At 43.5% G+C, this 18,910-nt stretch overlaps 2 protein-coding genes and 1 long non-coding RNA gene across 7 annotated transcripts; 1 reads left to right on the plus strand and 2 right to left on the minus strand.

The window, feature by feature from the left end:
• Positions 1-292: 292 nt before the first annotated feature.
• Positions 293-6,254, minus strand: LOC120822533 (APC membrane recruitment protein 1). 2 transcript variants are annotated; one of them, XM_040182305.2, is made up of 2 exons: positions 5,926-6,254; positions 293-4,808 (listed from the first exon to the last, which is right to left on the minus strand). In XM_040182305.2, the coding sequence occupies exon 2, from the start codon at positions 4,704-4,706 to the stop codon at positions 1,725-1,727; it is 2,982 nt and encodes a 993-aa protein (XP_040038239.2). In that variant the 5' UTR covers positions 4,707-4,808; positions 5,926-6,254; the 3' UTR covers positions 293-1,724. The 2 variants fall into 2 exon arrangements, with proteins under 2 accessions (XP_040038239.2, XP_040038238.2); XM_040182304.2 differs by having other exon boundaries at positions 5,838-6,254.
• On the plus strand, positions 5,781-8,631 carry LOC144410188 (uncharacterized). The gene is made up of 2 exons (XR_013468070.1): positions 5,781-6,317; positions 7,339-8,631. It is a non-coding gene; the product is annotated as an uncharacterized LOC144410188 (long non-coding RNA).
• gab3 (GRB2 associated binding protein 3) lies at positions 8,364-18,473 on the minus strand. Of its 4 annotated transcripts, none has more exons than XM_078105100.1 (11): positions 16,493-16,690; positions 14,042-14,342; positions 12,278-12,434; positions 11,715-12,175; positions 11,554-11,603; positions 10,778-11,024; positions 10,358-10,448; positions 10,039-10,123; positions 9,649-9,750; positions 9,053-9,183; positions 8,364-8,733 (listed from the first exon to the last, which is right to left on the minus strand). In XM_078105100.1, the coding sequence occupies exons 1-10, from the start codon at positions 16,631-16,633 to the stop codon at positions 9,067-9,069; spliced, it is 1,752 nt and encodes a 583-aa protein (XP_077961226.1). In that variant the 5' UTR covers positions 16,634-16,690; the 3' UTR covers positions 8,364-8,733; positions 9,053-9,066. The 4 variants fall into 4 exon arrangements, with proteins under 4 accessions (XP_077961226.1, XP_040036208.2, XP_040036209.2 ...); XM_040180274.2 differs by having other exon boundaries at positions 9,053-9,186; XM_040180275.2 differs by having other exon boundaries at positions 8,364-9,183; positions 16,493-18,473.
• Positions 18,474-18,910: the final 437 nt, after the last annotated feature.

Below are 18,910 nucleotides of genomic sequence, written 5' to 3' on the forward strand. Positions count from 1 at the left end.
TAATGTAAATTCTAATAAAATATGGTCTTGGCTGTTTTTATTTCGCTGTCCCCGTAGTTTTTCTCCAAAAATGAACCCCGAATCCAATAAAGAAGCTTGATCACGTCACCACGCATCCTCACACATTTGTGATTTCCTCAATCAATCTGCAGAAGCGGGTCAACGTGTTCAGTTAAACTAAGGTCTGAACTGCTATTCGGTATTAGTGTGAATAAAAGCTGCCCACTGATCTGTCAGGGTGCCCCTGCTTTGTCTGCCCCATGACCCCAAATATGAACAAGTGAGGGGAAAATGGAAAAAAACATTTTATTTTTGTATAAGGCAGTATTCTACTGTGACCAAATAGTAACAGGTTTTCAAAAGGAACCCCTTAAAGTAACATGGATGCAACTTAATAAAAACAGAAACAATATTGACCATCTGCAATCATCATTCTGATACAATGTTAACAGTGTACAAATAGCTGAGGATATAAATACAAATTCTTTGACATTTCTTCAGTATTACACTACATCTGAAACCTCTGACCGATCAAAAATTAAATGCACAAGAAAATGATACAAGGAAAAAACACCAGTTTAACTTTTGACGTGTAATTTCAAAATCTAAACAAAGTCCAACTACGTTTCCACAAGCGTACAGTAATGTAGACCATCATTTCAGCAAGAATTTTAACTTGACAGCTGTTGGGAAATGGGAGAAAGAACAAGCATAGTGAGACTGATTCAGTTGGTTGACCGGCGATTAAAACAGCACATTTGAAATATGTTCTGAAAGTTGTCATTTTTACTCTACCCTTTTACATTTATTTTACTTTTTGACCATTTCTAAAGCACTTACACCCTCACACAGGATAACTTTGTGTGAAATGTGCTGTGGTTTACGAGATGCCCTGAAGCCGGCTACAGTATGTAAATGGACTATGCAGCTGCAGTCGAGATGCAGGAACTACCATTCGGTCCGTACAGGTCCAACGTATGCTGATGCTGTTCTGCCTCCAGAGGGAGAACTCGCCGTCAGACATTTTGCAGACAAGTGCAACAGCTTAATGCATTTCAACACACGTTTTGCATTACGGACTAGACTGTTCCTCCCTGGGAATTGATATGTCCTCCCGTTGATCCCTAAACCCAATCTGTTCTGACATGAAAACATCAAGAAACCAGCTAGGAATAGAACATTTGAGTAACAAAAGGCTGTGAAATAAGTTGTAAATATAAGCCATCACTTAAAGCATAAGCGTGCGCGTTTTGAGGCAACTGGCAAAGAAAGCAAGATTCATCTCGCCCTGGTTTGGCTTTGCTATGGAAACCGGACTGATGACTATCCAATAAACAAAGTGCGACCTCAATAATGAGACCTGGACACTGAGGCTAGGCGTGGGCATGAAACATTCTTGTAATATTCAACAGCTTAATGAGATGAATCTGAGAGCACTTTCAGAGCAAATACAATGATTACTTGCTTAAACACTTTCTGTGTTCAATAGATGTGTGTGTGCGTGTTGCATGTGCGGCCTTTGTGAAATAAACTACTGTGGAAATGCAGACAATCCTTTTGACCTTCCCAATGAGACTGCCCCCCACATCTCTAGCCAGGTACGTTGACGTGTTCAATGAGCCTGTGATACAAGTAGAAAAGAACAGTTACTGCCACGGAAGTGACATAACAAAACAACTCGTAAGCACAAATAAATTGGATTTAAAACTCCAGGACCCTGTTGATCAAAGGTTGCTTCCGGCCACATCTCTGGCTGCGGCCGGTTCACCTAGAGACGCGCCCGCGTCCGGGGGACCCGCCGCATGGGACGTCCCTCCCCTTTTACCACACCGATTGTAGGACTGCAAACTACCCACGGCGTTACAAAAAACATCCTTGTCATTGACATCCTCCAACTCGACGTCCGTTGCTCCAGGATATGCACGAGGTAAACCAGATTCTGACCGCGCCGGAAGTGGACACGGCCTGTTGCACGGCTCTCTGCTCTGCAAACTTGGACCACAGGACGCTCGGCCCGACGGCTTCGCGCAGCAGAGTTGCGATTTAATGTTGGCGCGGTTGCTGCCGGGTGAGCCGTAAAACATTTGCCGTTGAACTGGGGTCCGACTGAGACTCCGGACTTTCCCGCTGAATTCTCTGTCCGTTAGGGGAAGGCTCAAAGCCATTTCTGACCTGGTTTGCCACGAAAAGGCCACAATGTTGCTACCGACTCTGACCTCTGACGCGAGTACATTCTTTTTGCAATGCGGCGAGGAATCCCTTTCGGGGTCCCTCTCGGTCGGGGGAAAAGCAGCGGCGTTCTCTCGGTATCGGTCGGGCATCTTCAGCTGGAGGCTGTCCGTGTCCAGAGACCTGCTCCTCCTGTCTAGAGACAGCGGATTGGACGCGGTCTGGCTGACTCTTTTGAGGCCGGCGTGCCGCGGGAGGCTCGCGATGGCCCACGTGCCGCCGACCAGGTTCTGCTCGTACAGGTCGAACATTTGATAGTCGCATTCAGCGAATGCGTCTTTCTGCGTGTAGCTCTCCTCGAACCCCCGATAGGGCGACGAAATGTCCTCCTCCAGGTCCATGTGAATCTGCTCGCCGTATTCGCCCTCGTTGTGCATGTCCACCACGTCGAACGTGACGATGGTGGGCAAGGCCTGCATGTTCGGCGTGAAGGCGGGGTTAGTCTCCGTGTCGTCCGCCCCGCGGCCCGAGTCGCGCAGCATCTGGGAGCGCTTTGTGTAGTCCACCAGCGCCTGAGAGAAACACACCATTTGCCGGTCGTCCACGGCGAGGCTCTCGGCGGGGGACCGAGAGTTGATGTTCTTGTAGGGCAGAGCCACGGGCTTGTTCTCCTCGAGGTGTTGCTCTTTGGGTTCGCAAAAGGTTTCAAAATCCGGATCGGATGTGCTCCCAAACGACACGCTGCTGTGTCTCTTCTCACAATCGGCAGTTATGGATTTTCTTCTTTTCTCAGTAGCAGCGAGCTTATTTCCCTTTTCATCAAACACATCACGGTCCACGTCGTTCCTGTTGAAAGAAGCGGCCACGTTGCGGTTCTTCATCGTGCCCATTTCTTGCCGACCGATCTCCAGAAAGTCTCGCACCTCGTACAGTTCCCTGCTTATCTGTAACCGATTCATGTCCGGGACAAAGGCGGAGTCGGTCGCGTCGACGGGTTGGCTCAAATACTCGCCTGGTTTGGAACCGGCCAGTTTGGATTTGCTCTCGTAATGGGGGCTGATGAGACTCTCGTCGGGTGCAAAAAGTTCGTAGAGGGCGTCGCCGCTGTAACTGTCCCTGGGGAGCTTCTCCGCCCTCAGCCCGTCCGCTTTGTCCTGTCCGTCCTCCGGACCTGGCGTCGTTGAGTCGTAGTAGCCCTCGTCGCTAGTCGGGACGGACTCTTGATGCTCACTTTGAGGCGTTAGCACGTCGGCGATGGAAGACGCGTCCATGCCGCTGCCTTGCTGCGCGCTGTTGCTGTTCAGCAGGTCCATATTGTGAGAACTCGTCAGGTCGGCAGTCATGTCTGTGTGCTCTTGGCTGTAAGTGCAGCAAATGTCCTCCGACGCGTTAGTTGCCCAGAAGTCGTGGAGACACTCCTCGTCCAAGTCCTCGGGTGAAGCCATTTCCTCGCCGCCACCCTGGTATGTGAGATAACAAGAGGCCCTCTTTCCTCCACTTCTGCTCCTTTCTCCGGACACGGAGCTCTCCGTGACGCTGTCGTCTTCTTGATCCGCAATGATGTCCCCGCAGCCGGTGAGGGAGTCGAAGCTCTTCAACGAAGCAACGTCTCCATAAATCAGGTTCAGCTGCTCTGACGAGCCGGCGGGCGTTTCCGACTTTTCCGCCGTGGGCTCGGACGCCGTCTGAAGCGTCAGACAGGGCTCGCTGTGTCCTCTCATACTCTCCTTCAGGTCGCTCGGATCCACGACCACCGAATCCATCTCTTCCGTTTCCTCGTCACACGTCTCCCCGTCGAGCTCAGGCTTTGTGCTGCCTCGCTCCGCACTCTTCTCCGACGGCGCCTCGTCAGCGTCGGTACATTCGCCGCCGATGGAAACATTGCACGCAACATCTGCAGAATCAGGCACATCCGGTTCAGAATCCAGGCACTCTGTGACATACTGGTTATCGTTGTCCTGGACAACAGGCACCTCTTTCTCGCAGCGAGGAGAGGACATTGCAATCATCTCAGTTTTATCCAATCCCACGTTTCTGTGGGATTGTCTGTGAGACTTGAAACTTTGAAAAAGGCTCCTCAAACCCCTCCTCTGCCGGGGAAGAGTCAGTGACTTCTGGTCCGCATTGGAGTGACTACATTCATTGGGACAGCTAGCGTGGAGCCCTGAAGCCGAGTCCTTCTGACCGAGGTACTCACAATCTCTAGTTGAGGTGCACCGACGGCTCAGATTATCGTCATGGCTGACCTTACTCAGCCCATCGTGTGTACTGCTTTTGCCGATTCCTTTCTTAGACGTCCACTTGCTGGGATTTCTACTCCTTCCTCCAAAGAAACTAGGTAGAATACACATGCTTTTACGAACTCCAAAAAATGTCAGGGCGGTCCTCCTAAATTTCCCAGATTTCTGGGATTTCACCGCGGTGTTGAGCTGAGGCTGAGGCTCTTCCGTGATGTCATCGGGGCCGCATCGGGAAAGCTGCGCTGAGGCCAAATCCATGGTGTCACTTGGTTGCTCCTCCACCTTCCAGGAAGCCATGGCGAAAGCGTTCTACAAGGGCAGTCCAACGGAAGGAATTAGAGCCGAATTCTCCAAATTGGCGGGAAGCCCTACCACGGTGTCCTCCATCGGGTACGAAACCTGGAAGTTGAGAAAGTTGAGACCAAAATCAAGGATTCATTTGGCATTTGTCACATTCATATGCAGGATTCATATCACAGTCTTTATTTAGGCTATTTATATTAGCTTATAGAGATTAATTATGCCCATTAAAACGTGTGAATTTGTGAAGTCATTTGTATATCTCCGTGGCCATCTGCCTAATTGACCTTCTCTATAGAATAGTGTTTCACAGAAGTACAATCTCCTGCGAGATCGAGCAACGCTACATATACTTCTTTGAAATTAAATTTGTTTTCCCTTCATGTGCCTCCAATGGCACTGTAATTACATAACAATTTGTAAAAAAAAAAGAGGAAAATATCATGTGACTTGGAACATTGGAACACTATTTTTTTGTACACTTTGCTGCTGATTTTTATTTCAGTAGCTTCACTTTCTATTAAGTGACTTGATACATTTCTATTAAAGAAATATAATATATCCATCCTCTGTGTTTACATTTTAAAACAATTGTTTTAAAAACTAAATCATCAATATAAACCCCAAACGCCTGAGAAATTGACTGCTTTAGTAACATTTGTTTTTCTATTTCACTTTAGATATTTGCTTGTGCGGGATCTACCGTCTTAGCCTCGGATATGTGAGTGTTTCGTGTATATTTTATGGAGGCTTGTATGCAGTTTTGTGGGACAATAAAACTAAATCAAACCAATAAGTCCCCTTGTAATGTAATTGTAATGTATACATAAACGTTACGTGCATAACTGCCGTTATGCTAGTTTAGTAACACAATTACAATTGCATATACAGGTGAACATTAACGACAGATCAAATCGCACCCATGTAAAGGGACAAAGCAACAGGCGTGTAAGTGAGCCACAGATGTGCAGGAAAAAACGTATAAATCAGCGCTGGATGCTGGTTCGACTACGGCGTGTCGTCTCCGCAGAGACGACACGCGGTGACGGTCGCTCGATAGCGTCATAGACGACAAACCGACCGCCGCGTTGACCGCGTCCACGCGGGTCGCGAGGTAAACAAACTTACCGCGCAGCGTCGCAGCGCGGAGCTGGCGGGGGTATTTTTTGTCCCCACCTCCACCACCACCTCCTCCCCGAGCAGAAGACGGAGTTACCTCTTCACTGCATGGCTTCTGCTAACGCTAACTTTGACTCGGTGTTCTCGGCCGTGGGGGTGGACTCGGGGCCCCCGGGGAAAGCTTCCACCACGTACGGATTCATTTGTTAGCTAGCCGAGGAGCCCGCTAACAACGTCGCCCCCCACTCCGCACTCACAGGCGTGAGCGTGGCCGTGGGTGCGACACGTTAAAGCGCACCGTGGCGAGGACTATCGAACTACACCGGGACTGCGCTAATGGTTCCAGTAGGAAAACCGGACGCGGACTTCCTCTCCAGACTTCTCGGGGAATTTACCCAAACCTCCTTTCGCCACCCTTCAACTGTCGGCGCATGCTAGTGACGCACCGCGTGGGTAACCTCCGTGTGTAGCGAGTGTTTTTATAACACCGTAAGCCCATTTGTTATACTTCTTGTGATCAATATTTAATTCGAAAACTGTATAAATTTTTATATATTATATTTTATATATATATATAATATATATATATATATATATATATATATATATATATAATATATATATATATATATATATATATATATAGATATATATATATAGATATATATATATGTATGTGTATATATATTATATATGCCGGTCTATCCATTCGGAAATAATTGTTGGAATGCGTAAAACCGTTTAAATATTAAAATGTTCTGCTTCTTTCTGGCTTTCCAGCTATGACTTTTCAGCTTTCTACCTCTTATGCTTGAATTTATATAATTCAGTAATTAATATTTTAACATGATTTTCAAATGGAGTTTGTTTTCAAATCCTCCTTAAACTTTTCAGCTACACACACCATTTAAACTTTTTATGAAAAAAACTGCTTGTTGATATCTATTCTACTTTTTTCATAATCACTGATTATGTTTCACTAGTTCTTCGGTCCGTTTCTGAGTTTTACATGAGTGTGTATTGCGTCTGCTAGAGTGAGAGCTGGAGAACTAGAGTGTAGAGCAGCGTCAGAATCTGGTTAAAAAAATATGGAACTTCTGTCCTCACAGCCAAAGTATACACGTTTGAGGCTTCATTTTTTTTTGGTTTAATGATGGCATGGTTTTGCTGGTGTCTGTTATGTGGCTATGGAATCCCCCAGTTCTTTAGTTTTGGCCTCAGGAGAGTGAGAGTGACGCAACCTCTGCCAAAAGCCCCATAGACTCCAATAAAAATCTGCCGACATATTTCTCAAAAAATCCAGAAGGTACACGTTTTGTAAACTGCCACAGGAGCCGTATTTATTACCAGACAGATATGAAAACCACATCGTTGCGTTCGGTAGAGTCGTGGGTCTCTCAAAAAAAATTAATTTAATTAAAATTTAGATATGTTATAGTTTTGCGCTAGAGGACACTTGTTTGAGTTGTGGATTCTGTGTAACTCGCTGTCCTGTCTCTGCCCTTTTCAGCAGCTCGTTAATGAACACAGGTGCGCCGTTGCCGTGGATACTCTCACACACACGCTGCAGTATCTGTCTGTGACTCAAAGCTGCTCCTATGACCTGATTAGTGGAGTCACACGACGCAGCTATGCTTTCTGTCAACAGACCAATATGATGAAGACACTCGCTCCCCTCTCCCCTGACCTTTTCTCACTGTTAATCACTCACTCAGTCTGTCTGTCTGTCTCTCTCTTCCCCCCCCCTCTCGCTCTCAATTCCTCAACACCCCTCACTTCCTCACCTAATATAACTACAAACAATGTCTGTGTCAGACCCCTACGCAGTCGCGTTGGTTGGGTTTCTCAGCCAATCACATACTGTCTACTATTGTCCACTAAAAATCTTTCATTCAATGGTTGAGCAGGAAATGAGAGAATCCTTGACATCAGACTCATCATTGTCAGTTACATATAGTCTCATCATCACCTGAGGTCAAAAGCATAGAGAATTAAGTGTTTTTTTCCTCATGAATGTGATGATAATCACAGCAATAATTTCAGCTTTTCTTATGCATGTATTAACAGCAATGTTTTAATATTCATTTCTGTATTTTTTTGCCATTTTTCAAATTCCTTTCAGCTGTTTTCATTTCTGCTTTTTCAGCAAATCTATTGAAATTCCTTTCAGCTCCTCCCATTTCTGTATTTTCAGCAATTTCAAATTAATTCTAGCTTTTCGCATATGTGTAATTTCAGCAAATGTATTAAAATTCCCCTCAACTTTCTGTATTTTGAGAAATTTATGAAGTTCATTTCAGCTTTCAGCTTTTAGTATTCCAACGCATTTTCAGCAGGAAATGCATTTTCTAGTTGTAAAAAATATGTTGCTGTCTGCATGTGTCATTCCATCGATCTTGATCAATTGTTTGGTCCATGGTTATATCTATATGTTTCACATATATGTATGCAAGAGGGAACCTCGATGAGATGGGACATTTTTCCTGTTTCCTTAGGCATAGTTGAAAAAGAAAAAGAAAAACTCTTAATACGTTATCAAAAATATAAAGTGTATTATTAGTTAACAGCGCACAGACATAGAAAACGCCAGTGGGGGGAGACATAGAGAAAAGACATTATAGAATTAAATAAATAACCAAAACACAATAAATAAAAAATTTCTAAAAAACGTTGACAGTGTTCATGACAACATATGATGATGGTTTGCCTCCATTGCATTTTGAATTGTGGTGCTATTGATGTTGTTTTGTCGCAAAAAAAAGTTATCTCTCAAAATCAGTATAATTAAAGTTAACATTTTCAAGCTTTTTTGGTATGTCTATGACATCTCTTGGGAGTAATGACAGCACCAAAACCAGTGAAAAACATCTTCAGCATGGGTCACAGAATGAGCAGAAGGGGAAAGCTGTAAAAATAGGCATAAGTATTTCTTATTTACAATCATATTCACATAAAAAAACAAACTCTTTGGTAAAACATAATGCTACAGTAGAAATAGTTACAGTGCAAAATCTGATTTACTGATTAACTGGGAGAAAACATTTTGTTCAGTGAAATTGTGTCTCACCCCACATACAATCATGTGTATTTCATGTGTACAATGTACTCTTGTACTTTTATTTCAAGACTGTTTTTCAAAGTGCTTTTAATTTTGTTTTCTGGTCCTCCTCGCTGGTGTTATTGCGGTCTTCCTCAAACCAAGTGATCCTGATTTTTTTCCTCACCATATTAGCTCCATTTATGTTTTTGACTGCCGGACATCGGACCACTCCATTTTTGTGCTTTGCAGCGCCTGAGTCTTCTTCTCATCCACCTGCACGTAATCGACTCTGTACTCATCCGACAGATAGGGCTTCTGCTGGACACAGGGGGAGAGACGAGGAGACGGTGAGCGACAGCTATCCAAAATGAACACGGTTCTGCTCCACTCGTACAAGTAAACAACCATGTTACCCCACATGTATTTCAAACCACTGAAGTGTGCTGTAGAAATCTTGACGTGCAGCCCTTTGGGATCACATATTTGATTCCTCATTGCAAGGGATGTTTTGCAACACGCAATTGTTTATTATCATAATAGCAGCAGTAAGCTGTATAAAGATTTCACAAGAACACGGTTTTAATATAAGCATTTAGGTGGTGTAGGTAAGTAACATCAACAATGTCACAGTCTCAGATTGTCTTCGTCCAGTTAAAAAGAGTCAGGAAGTCTCGCTACGGAGGCTACGGTTGCACAACGATGCAGAAAAGGCAGAAGGAAGATGTTGTCTCAATGATAGCAAGCCAGTTCTTTTCCGTAATTTATCTGATCAGAACATACCTTCTGTACAGGAGACGGGGACGCAGAATTGAAATCCAGTGACAAATAGTCCAGGTTGGATCTTCTCGTCGATGGCTGAGCCATTGCATCATGCCTGGACTCCTGTCAGAGAAGGGATTAAATAAAGAACTTACTGAATGGTCATTGTTCCTGCGTAAATGGATCATATATATTTATAAGATATACCCATTGTCCACTCATAAATGGTCCTATAATTAAAAGTCTGTAAGATTTTGTCCTTTTTTTAGCACAATGAAAACTGGTAGAGTGACGTTTAGAATTATTCACAATTTAAGTGGATATCAAAGAACTTGTCTATCACCGTGTTTGGACACAAGTCCGTGACATATGCATTGTTTAAAATGTGCTGCTACGACTGTAAATAGTTACCATTGCAGTGCAGTTTGTGCCTTCATCTTTTGGATTGTCCTCATTCTCCATTCTTCTTTCAGGGGGTACACAATTTATTGAAAAGCTGCAACAACATAACACAAACATTAGGAAGAATGTCAGATTAGCAACTAGCTGTGAAATTTGAGAATAAGCAACGGAGAAGCAGGACATTACTGTTGTGCTGGGTCAGCGTATTTATGAACAAGATAATCTGAAGGTAAAATCTGATTTTTATAGAAATGTAATGGCAGAACCGACACAAGGCGATGGAACCTGCTGGAACACTTTGAGGATAAAGACACTTCTTTTCTCTCACCAGGATTCATTCATTGCTGTGCTCAAAAGAAGATGAGTTGGACACTCAGTGATTGTAGAGAGGCCTCTCAAGTCAAGAGGTGGAGGTCGAGCTGTGGACCCCGAGAAGGGCAGAGTTACTGGACTGGTTGTAAATCCCCAACATGCCGCTGAGAGCTTTCGAACGGTAATGGGTAGTAAGAATCATTATGTGGAAAAAGCTGTGTATCTGATACGTGCATGAAACATTGAGTGACATTTCATTAGCATGTGTATGCAAAACACTATTCAATTGTCAGTATTTCCAATCATTTTACACAATTGTATCCGTTGTTTGAAGGGCAGCCTCAGAGGGGATTAAATGAGTAGAAATACAGGCAGAGATTTGCACACAATGTTAAGGAATTTATCATGAACCAATCAGGGCTTTTGTGACTCTCACTTCTCCTCAGGCGAGGCTTGAGATGCCTGTGAACCGGAGGCGGCGCAAGATCCCCAGGTAGACACGTCAGGGGTCCCAGCGTCGCGGGGGACTCGCCGTTGCAGTTTGTACTAGAAAAAGCGAATGTCCTGGGGCTCATGGGGATGTAGCCATCACCATCAATGCCGCTGACGGAGGGAGTCGGGGAAGTCATGGGCACATACGACTCGTCCTGGAAGCTTTGAACTTGGGCGATATTTACACGAGGCTGATGAAAGACAAAGAATCACGAGTTCACGATCTTGTCATTTATGGTACACGTTTCCTTTTTAGAAGAATTTTAGAAGAAAAGTTTTAAGCTAGATGAGCATATTTTTGCCTCGCTTTATCTGTACAGTATCTTTGAAGCTACATTGAAAACAACAAGCTTGATTCCCTCCAATAGAAACTTTATTTACCCCCCCCAGTAAAGAAAGCCACATCCTATGACTCTGGGTATGGTATGCTAAGCTAAGCTAGCTATCCTGGCTGTAGTGAATATTAAACCAGCAGAAAACTCCAGGAATGTACTGTACCCGTTTTACAGATTAAACAACTGAGATACTATTAGTAGCTTTTGTGCTAAGCTAAGCTAACTGTCTCCTGGCCGCACACCAGACCGTGGTGAGAGGGGTTTCAATGCTCCCATCTAACTTTCGGCAAGAAAACAGATAAGCATATCTCCAAAATGATTAAGCTAATCCAAAAGAGGTTTTCTGCAACTTTTTTAATTTTTCCGCAGTTACTGATTCTCTTACCAGATTAAGACTCTGCCTCCTGTTCGTCATTGCTCTGCTATCAGCATTTGCTACAAAAAAAAAGATGTTTGACTGAAATCTTACAATCAGCAATTATCAACATGAAAGCACCAGCATTATGCTTAATTCAGTTTTTTGCATACTACCAACTGCGGACATACCAATTCTGAAATGATCCAGGCTTGTCAGAGAGGTCCTCCGGAGAAATCCCGCAGCGTGGTTTGAGAAATGCTGTGCGCCCGTTGCCCTCGGCCTGTGAGCTGCGTCATCACTTAGCTGCTCTGACAGGTGATTAGACTTGGGAGGCAGCGCAGGAGGCGTCTGTCTGTCACTCGTGGCCTCGCAAGACGCCGGAGAATAAGGTTTGTCGAACCGGAACACACTTTGGGCACAGTGACCCACCGGGGAGGACGAGGAGGACGGCAGAGCCACGGACGTGCACGGGGCGCTGAAGGGAGGGTTGGCGCACCTTCCGTGGAGGAGAAGAGAGGGGCTGGGGCTGGCATGAAAGCTGGAGGATCCCAAGGACCCGTTGTAAAGAGGCGAGGGGACGACGTCCTTGAAGGCGTCTTCCGATGACTTCTGCTCCAGAGAAATCTCCGAGTTTGAAAAGCTGTCATGTCTACAAAGACAGACGGGGGTGGGGGTGAAAACTTTGCATTTGGTCTACGTGAAGCTGCAGTCCTTTTGTCTTGTGCCAAAGCTTTTTACAGATCGTACACACCTACAAGTGCTTACACTCCCCGTCTCGCACTGTGAGAGGAAGAGGTAGTCCAGCGGGTGACTGGAATCGGAGTGGCTGGATAGGGACACTCGGTCGGAGCTGTCGGGAGACGGATGAGTTGATGTGGGGGTGTGAGGAGAGCCTTCTTCTGAACTCTCTGTTGAGACCAAGCAAAGCAGAGAACATTTTCTGAAAATGTTACTTGAGAGTTATAAGCAAACTGTCATGGTGTCGACACAAATGACTTGCTAAAAGTTGCAAACTAAAAGCAAACGCGCATGCAGGATTCCCCCAGCCTGAACACATGAAACCTACAGTGCCGCAGTAACGAAGCAGGTGAATGTTAAAAGATGAAGATGATGGTAATTCTTTTTTTTTCCATGCACCTCGGAAGTAGTGCCCTGTTTTGTTTATATATCATCAAATGTTTTAGTCTGATTGGCTTTTATTTAGAAATTTCTTTCATTCCATTTCCCTCAAGGTCACCGAGTCAAGGCTCTCCCTGCAAAGCCATGTTGGGGTTGTGGCTGCTGGGGGTGTGTGTGGGGGGGAAACCAAAGTCTTGCATGTTCTTAACACTTGCTACTCTTAATAGAGGTTTGTGTTCTCAGAACAACCCTTTTATACACTATTGTGAAAGTTATGTTAGGCAATCTGTATCAAAGTGTTTCGTGTGCAAAATCTCATTTTGCATCATAATCGACTGCTTGGGTGTGTGTTTTTCTCCGAAAGCACACAGGATTTTCGGTAACGTGCAGGACAGCATATCAACCACATTGCTCTATCTCCCTCACACAGAGGACCGTGTTCTAACAGACATGTTTCTGCATTTCCTCACAAAACATTGCAGTGGAGCAAAGGTCACAGCAGCATGAGTCTGACAATTCATTGATACACGTTGGCAGACAAAGTAATAATTGTCAACACCACAGGAATACTGTCAGAATAGTCTTTAATTGACCCACGGCTGTCAATCAAAGACTTTAAAAGCAATGAGTTTGAATGGGGAAGTTGTTAACATTTTAGGACAATGCAGCATCTATTTGCTGTTGGTGTTGCTGATGCTGTCAAAAGAAGAGAGAGAATGATTTGCATCAAATGGTTTTAACCACAAAGTGATTATGTGGAATCGCTCACACTCACTTTCACAGAAATGTATCTACAAAAGACCACAGCTCTTTTTCAAGCATGCAGTGCTTAGAATTACTCCTCAGTTAAGAAAAATAGTTAGAAGTTCGCCACTCCAACCACATGCAGATAGATGGAAAATGACTTATTCAAATCTCAAAGTTCCCCTGAAATCTCCCTTCAGCTAAAAAAATGAAGACAACACACACTTTAACAAAAGAACAAGAACCCATGGATATATTGCAGATTGTTTTTGCATCATTCTATAAATGTTCCTGTAAATTCATATCTATGGATTTTGTTGAAACAAAGCACAAAAACCGAGTACAGCAGACGTACAAATTCTCATCCAAAACTCAAATTTGAACCTTTTTGCCGCAAGACAAAAGAAAGCAACCTCATATTTGAACCTGGACTATTGTGTGAACCACACGCCACCAAATAAAGGCTCTTATTCTGACCTCTTTCTAAAGTGTTATTTTCAGCTCAGTTCTTCCTGCGTGGGGTCAAAAGAAACCGATTTCTTCTGGAACAGCGCGGCGAATCTGCTGAATAGCAACCGGCGGATGCGATGACCTTCTGTTTTGCACCAGTACTTTGTGTATAGCAGCAGCAGCAGCAGCAGCGTGTGTTTACCTGCATCCTCCAGGCTTGCAAACTGGCAAATTTGACTGATGCTGCTGATCCAGCTGTTCATCTCCTCCTCAGTTTTGGCCACCAGGTAAAAAACCCGAAATGAGGTCTTGACCACAAAGAGGTGCTTCCCGTGGAAGTCTCGCTTTATCCGGAGCTGCCCGTTCAGCATTTCCACCTCACACTCCCTCAGGTCGATGGTGCGGATCGGCTTTTTGGAGTTGTTACTTTGGTAGTACTCCAGCACATCGGGATTGCCGCTCATGCGACCTCTTCGAAGCACAAACCAGCGTTTTCTCCACGCCTGCAGGAGAAAAAGGGAAGGAAGAAAAAGGTTCATAATGGAGTTTTTACTTGATATTTTCTGCATAGTATTATTCACAGTACAACACTAGCCCCTGCCCCCCTCCGCCACCGCTAGTCATGGGAATCACATCTCCTCCTCACAACAGTGATCTTCAACCTGTTTTTTTGGTCAGCAAGCGGAAACTCTACTCAATTTTCCCAGCAGTGCAGAGAAGAGGAAGTTGTGTTTAGCAGAAACACACCGAACGAGATGTATTTATAATCTGTCAGTTCTTTGTACTGAGGAATTGCTGAAAACTGAAACTTAGCAGGTATACATTGTTCCTGAGACCTCTGTGCAATGCGTTCAAGGGCCCATCAATTCATGGGCAGTCATGTTGGATGCAGCATTTTTAACCTCTCGGTTTTGGGGCGCTCTGTGCATTGTCGAGGTGCAGCTACTCATTTTGTGGTGTGAACTTAAAACCAAACGTTTTCTTTGTTCTGCGTGCGGGTAATGCGCTTCTGCACAAGTCAGTTGGTAAAACGTGTCTACACCAGGAAATGGTTAGACACGCCAGACTTACCGCGAAGAGCACTGCTGAGTTTAGGAGGAAACCGTAACTAGACAGATGGCCATCTTATCCTATGGGTGGTTTGAACACGGAAAGTTTTTGCTTTGAAATGTGTAAAGAAAAAGAAAAAGTAGGAGCAGACCCACATTTTTGGTTTGTTTTCATTTCTCAGGGGAAGACAGAGCTCTTAAGCAGGTTTCACTATTGTCATTAAAGTCACATGGTGATCTTTTCTTTCTGTTGCCTGCAACACTAAGGAAGGCCAAAGCCCATTAAGTTCCCCACTGTTGATACCATGCATGTTTAATGCAATGAAGATCCAAAACAGCAAGCTAAGGATTAAAAGATAAGGACCAGTTTACTTCGTCGGAGGATAAAGTTTGATAGGTGTAATCCACAGGAGGATGGTGTAAACTCTAATATCCAGATGTACTTTTCCCCAAAGTCAAATGATTTATTTCATTATTTTAAACTGTGCTTTTGAGAAGGTAATGTATTTGGATTTTGAATTTGAATTTGGAAATGGATAAAAACTATATCCGTCTTGAGATACTGGTAACATCAGTACTTAGCAAGAGAAATTAGATGCTTATAAACAATGTATTATTAAACAATTTGCAATATTTCTTTGGATATTTTCTATTTCCTATGGGTCCTTAAGGAATAGACAAAACCTTCAACGCTGTTTTCTTGTAAGTTGATGCTGTATGAAGATTTGCATTTCCCTCGAGGATGCCACCGAGCGGCAGCGTTCATTTGTCCGTGATAATGTGGCAGCACGAGCTCGACATTTGAATACTGAGTCAGACGGTGTGTTTGCCCCAGAGTCTGAAACACATGCGTCCACTTTGTTCTCTGCTATCTACAGGATTTGCATACTGTGCTAAAATAAGTGTATTTCTCACCCTATCAATGCACACTTTCCACCCACCCAGCCCTACACTGGTGTTGACAAATTACCCTCCTCCCCCTCCTCGTCCTCGTCCTCCTCCTCGTCTTCCTCCTCCACTGGTACAGGGGAAGTGCATAGAGGCGTCACAAAGCCGGACTATTTCTGCTCGCCATCTAAGTCTGTCTGACTGACAATACTTCCCATGTTTCACAATACGCACGCTCATCACACAAACACCACATACACACGGGGCCGAGTGGCCAGCCCAGCATTATCACATGACCCCCCCCCCCCCCCCTTCCCTCACCAACCACCACAAAAACACTGCTGTCCGTGTCCGCAAATACATGTACTTATTGTAGGAGTCATTTCCATGTTGCCTGAAGTGCATCTGCAGTCTGTCATATTGATATTGTTGTAATAAGTATGAAGTGCCTCCACAACAGAGAACGGCAGAGCGAGGCGTCACTGTGGAAACGAGGAAGACGAAATAAAAGGAGAGAGGATTACAGATCATTTCAAGAAACGCATACCAACCCACAGTCTTTTCCTAAATCATCATTCCACCCCGTATCTCACACACACAAACACAAACACACACACACACACACACACATGCAAGACAAGGCTCGGCAGCACAACCTGGCATTCCTACTGCGAGCAGAGGACATAAACAAGTGCCTGGTGTTTATTCCTACTCACAAATCTCTTTAATTTCTTCTCAGGAGGAGATTTGATGAGCCAGCCGGTGCAGACCACATCGCCAGCACTCATCTCGACTGCAGAGCGTGTCGTCCTCACGGCCGCTGCTGCTGCTGTGGAACTGAGAGCACTGTCAAGCATATCCTGTGTTCTGGTATTCAGCCCAGCCACTCCAAAAGGAGGAAGTAGAGAAAATGTATGCACTGACAGAGAAAGAGAGAGAGAGAGAGCGTGCGCATTATGTGCAAGTGGATGGAGCTGTTGGCTTATAATACTACGCCAAAAATACCTTTTTTATGTGTTACCGATTGCTGTTATTGTGTTGTTGTTTTTTTTGTTTATCTGTTGAGGTTTCTAAGCTCTAGACCCAAACCACAAGCTGGTTTTAACAGCAGGTTTTAACATCAACCTGCTGCACCTCTTGATGCACTGTTATGAACTCACGGGGGTTCATTTCAATACGAGCTTTCAAGGAGGTCTCAGTGCAGACAGTTATTAGGGTACATTCGAGGATGAATGGAATACGTATTGGACAGATTAAGAAAGTAACTTCATGTTGGATTTACACTTTATTTTTGGGAGAAACATGGTAAGAGAGGTGACCTACATATACTCTTTACCACATTCTGCAAATAGTTTTATACATTAGATGAACTTTTAAAATTTAGTAACTCCGTAGTCACAAGCATCTTCAATCAAGCCTCTTAAGATGATAAACAATCATGTAATTCTAATTTTGCATATAAATAATATTTCCCTGTGGTGCTGACATGGCGGTGGGCTAGTCCTGTATATGAGGAAATGTCCCTTCTCCCTCTGATCTTTGGCTGGAATCCATTATGGATCAGAGCTCTTCATGTTGGATCAGTTTTGAACAAGGTTTTGTTCATGTAGTGGAGGCTCACGATACTCATCATTAAATGCCATGGTAATTGTATAAGCTGGTAAATTTAGTTTAGTTTAAGTTTACAGGAAATGACTGGCTACTATTGCATTATTATCCTGTTAGAATACTGCTGGGAAATTTTAAGTTAATTATGAAAAAAGGGCAATTGCGACTTCCAGGTGAGTTATGCAATTAAATTAGTATCTCAGTACGTTGCTGGAAAATGCTGCACTGAAGGGTAACTTTAAAATAAAAAGTCGGTATATCAATTTACTCAGCATAAAATGTCAGTTTACACTTGAAAAATCACTGTGGCTTACTTTCCACCATCTGTTCATCCGTCACTAATGTAAAACATTGAAAAAAAGTTCGAATTTGCATGTAATGCAAACACAGAATCTTATTTGGGTGTTTATTTTGCGGTCTCTTCCATATCATTATAGTTCATGTAGTTGTTTCATATTACTCAGCATTTAAATATACTGAAGGCTGTAAACTGTATGAATCAGTAGACAACAGTTCAAGAAAAGTGATACTAAAACTACACAAAGTCAATAAAAAGTTGTAATAGGGCTGTTTGGTTAAAAGTAATACAATGTAGTCCTTTCTACACTGGCCTGGGTCACTCTTTCAGCTGCTGATTTATTATATAAAAGATTTAGGTAACATTAACAATTGATTCAACTTTTGTATCTTTGTAAATGACCAATCAGTATAACTAACAATTAGGTCAGTGTCAGCTGATAATCAAATGCAGTTTGGCTAGTCTCATTTCTGCTGCCCCCCAGTGGCCCAAGAATGAATTCTTTTGAGGTTTTAAATTCACTGAAAAAAAATGTTAACCGAAGTATGAACTAACTCAGCAACTGACTGCATTTTCCGTATAAGCGATGTTTGAACGGAGATGGTTACTTAATATCCGACGGGAGATCCATGTGTTTCTCTGAATCACCCCGCATGTATGCTTCTCTGCCACCGTGCAGATATACAGTTACCAAAGTAAAGATGATGTAATGTAGTAGAATAACATATAAAAACATGTAAAATATGAACAAAGGAAGCCATACTATATATATAATACATAAGTATCTACAAAAGGTGTAAATCTGTTACATATTTCATATTCAATCAATTGAATTTGCATTTGAAACATTTGAAGAGTGTAGAAGTAACTATTTACAGCAGATGAAGTATTGACCTTTTGCAATTAAATGTAACCAGATGCAACAACCTAAATGCAACTGTATAAATGACATACAAAATTAAAGACAGTCGTAGTCCTCAGACATAGTTGCCAACTACAAAATATGGATTCTGCTTTTACTTGATCAGAGTTGGGTTCTGTCCCAGGCCAATAGGGGGCAGTAGGCAGGAGTAGATGTCACAGAGGGTTTCGTGATGTCTCAGATTACAACGTATCTGAATATTAGGCTACTATCTGTCATATCCCATTCCACCAGTGGAGGAATGTAACTAAGTACAAATTAACGAACAAGTACTTTTACTTAGATACTTTAAGTAAATTTAGCTGA

Source organism: Gasterosteus aculeatus, chromosome 7 (genome assembly GCF_964276395.1).
Source record: "Gasterosteus aculeatus chromosome 7, fGasAcu3.hap1.1, whole genome shotgun sequence".
In the NCBI taxonomy this organism is placed as follows: domain Eukaryota; kingdom Metazoa; phylum Chordata; class Actinopteri; order Perciformes; family Gasterosteidae; genus Gasterosteus; species Gasterosteus aculeatus.

Bases quoted from the DNA above. Each gene is read 5' to 3' on its own strand.
- LOC120822533 (XM_040182305.2), bottom strand. From the start codon at position 4,706: ATGGCTTCCTGGAAGGTGGAGGAGCAACCAAGTGACACCATGGATTTG.
- gab3 (XM_040180274.2), bottom strand. From the start codon at position 16,633: ATGCTTGACAGTGCTCTCAGTTCCACAGCAGCAGCAGCGGCCGTGAGG. The intron at 10,449-10,777 runs GTGAGAGTCACA...CGGGGTCCACAG, and splicing joins CAAGCCTCGCCTGAGGAGAA to CTCGACCTCCACCTCTTGAC. The intron at 10,124-10,357 runs GTGAGAGAAAAG...ATGTTGTTGCAG, and splicing joins ACAGCAATGAATGAATCCTG to CTTTTCAATAAATTGTGTAC.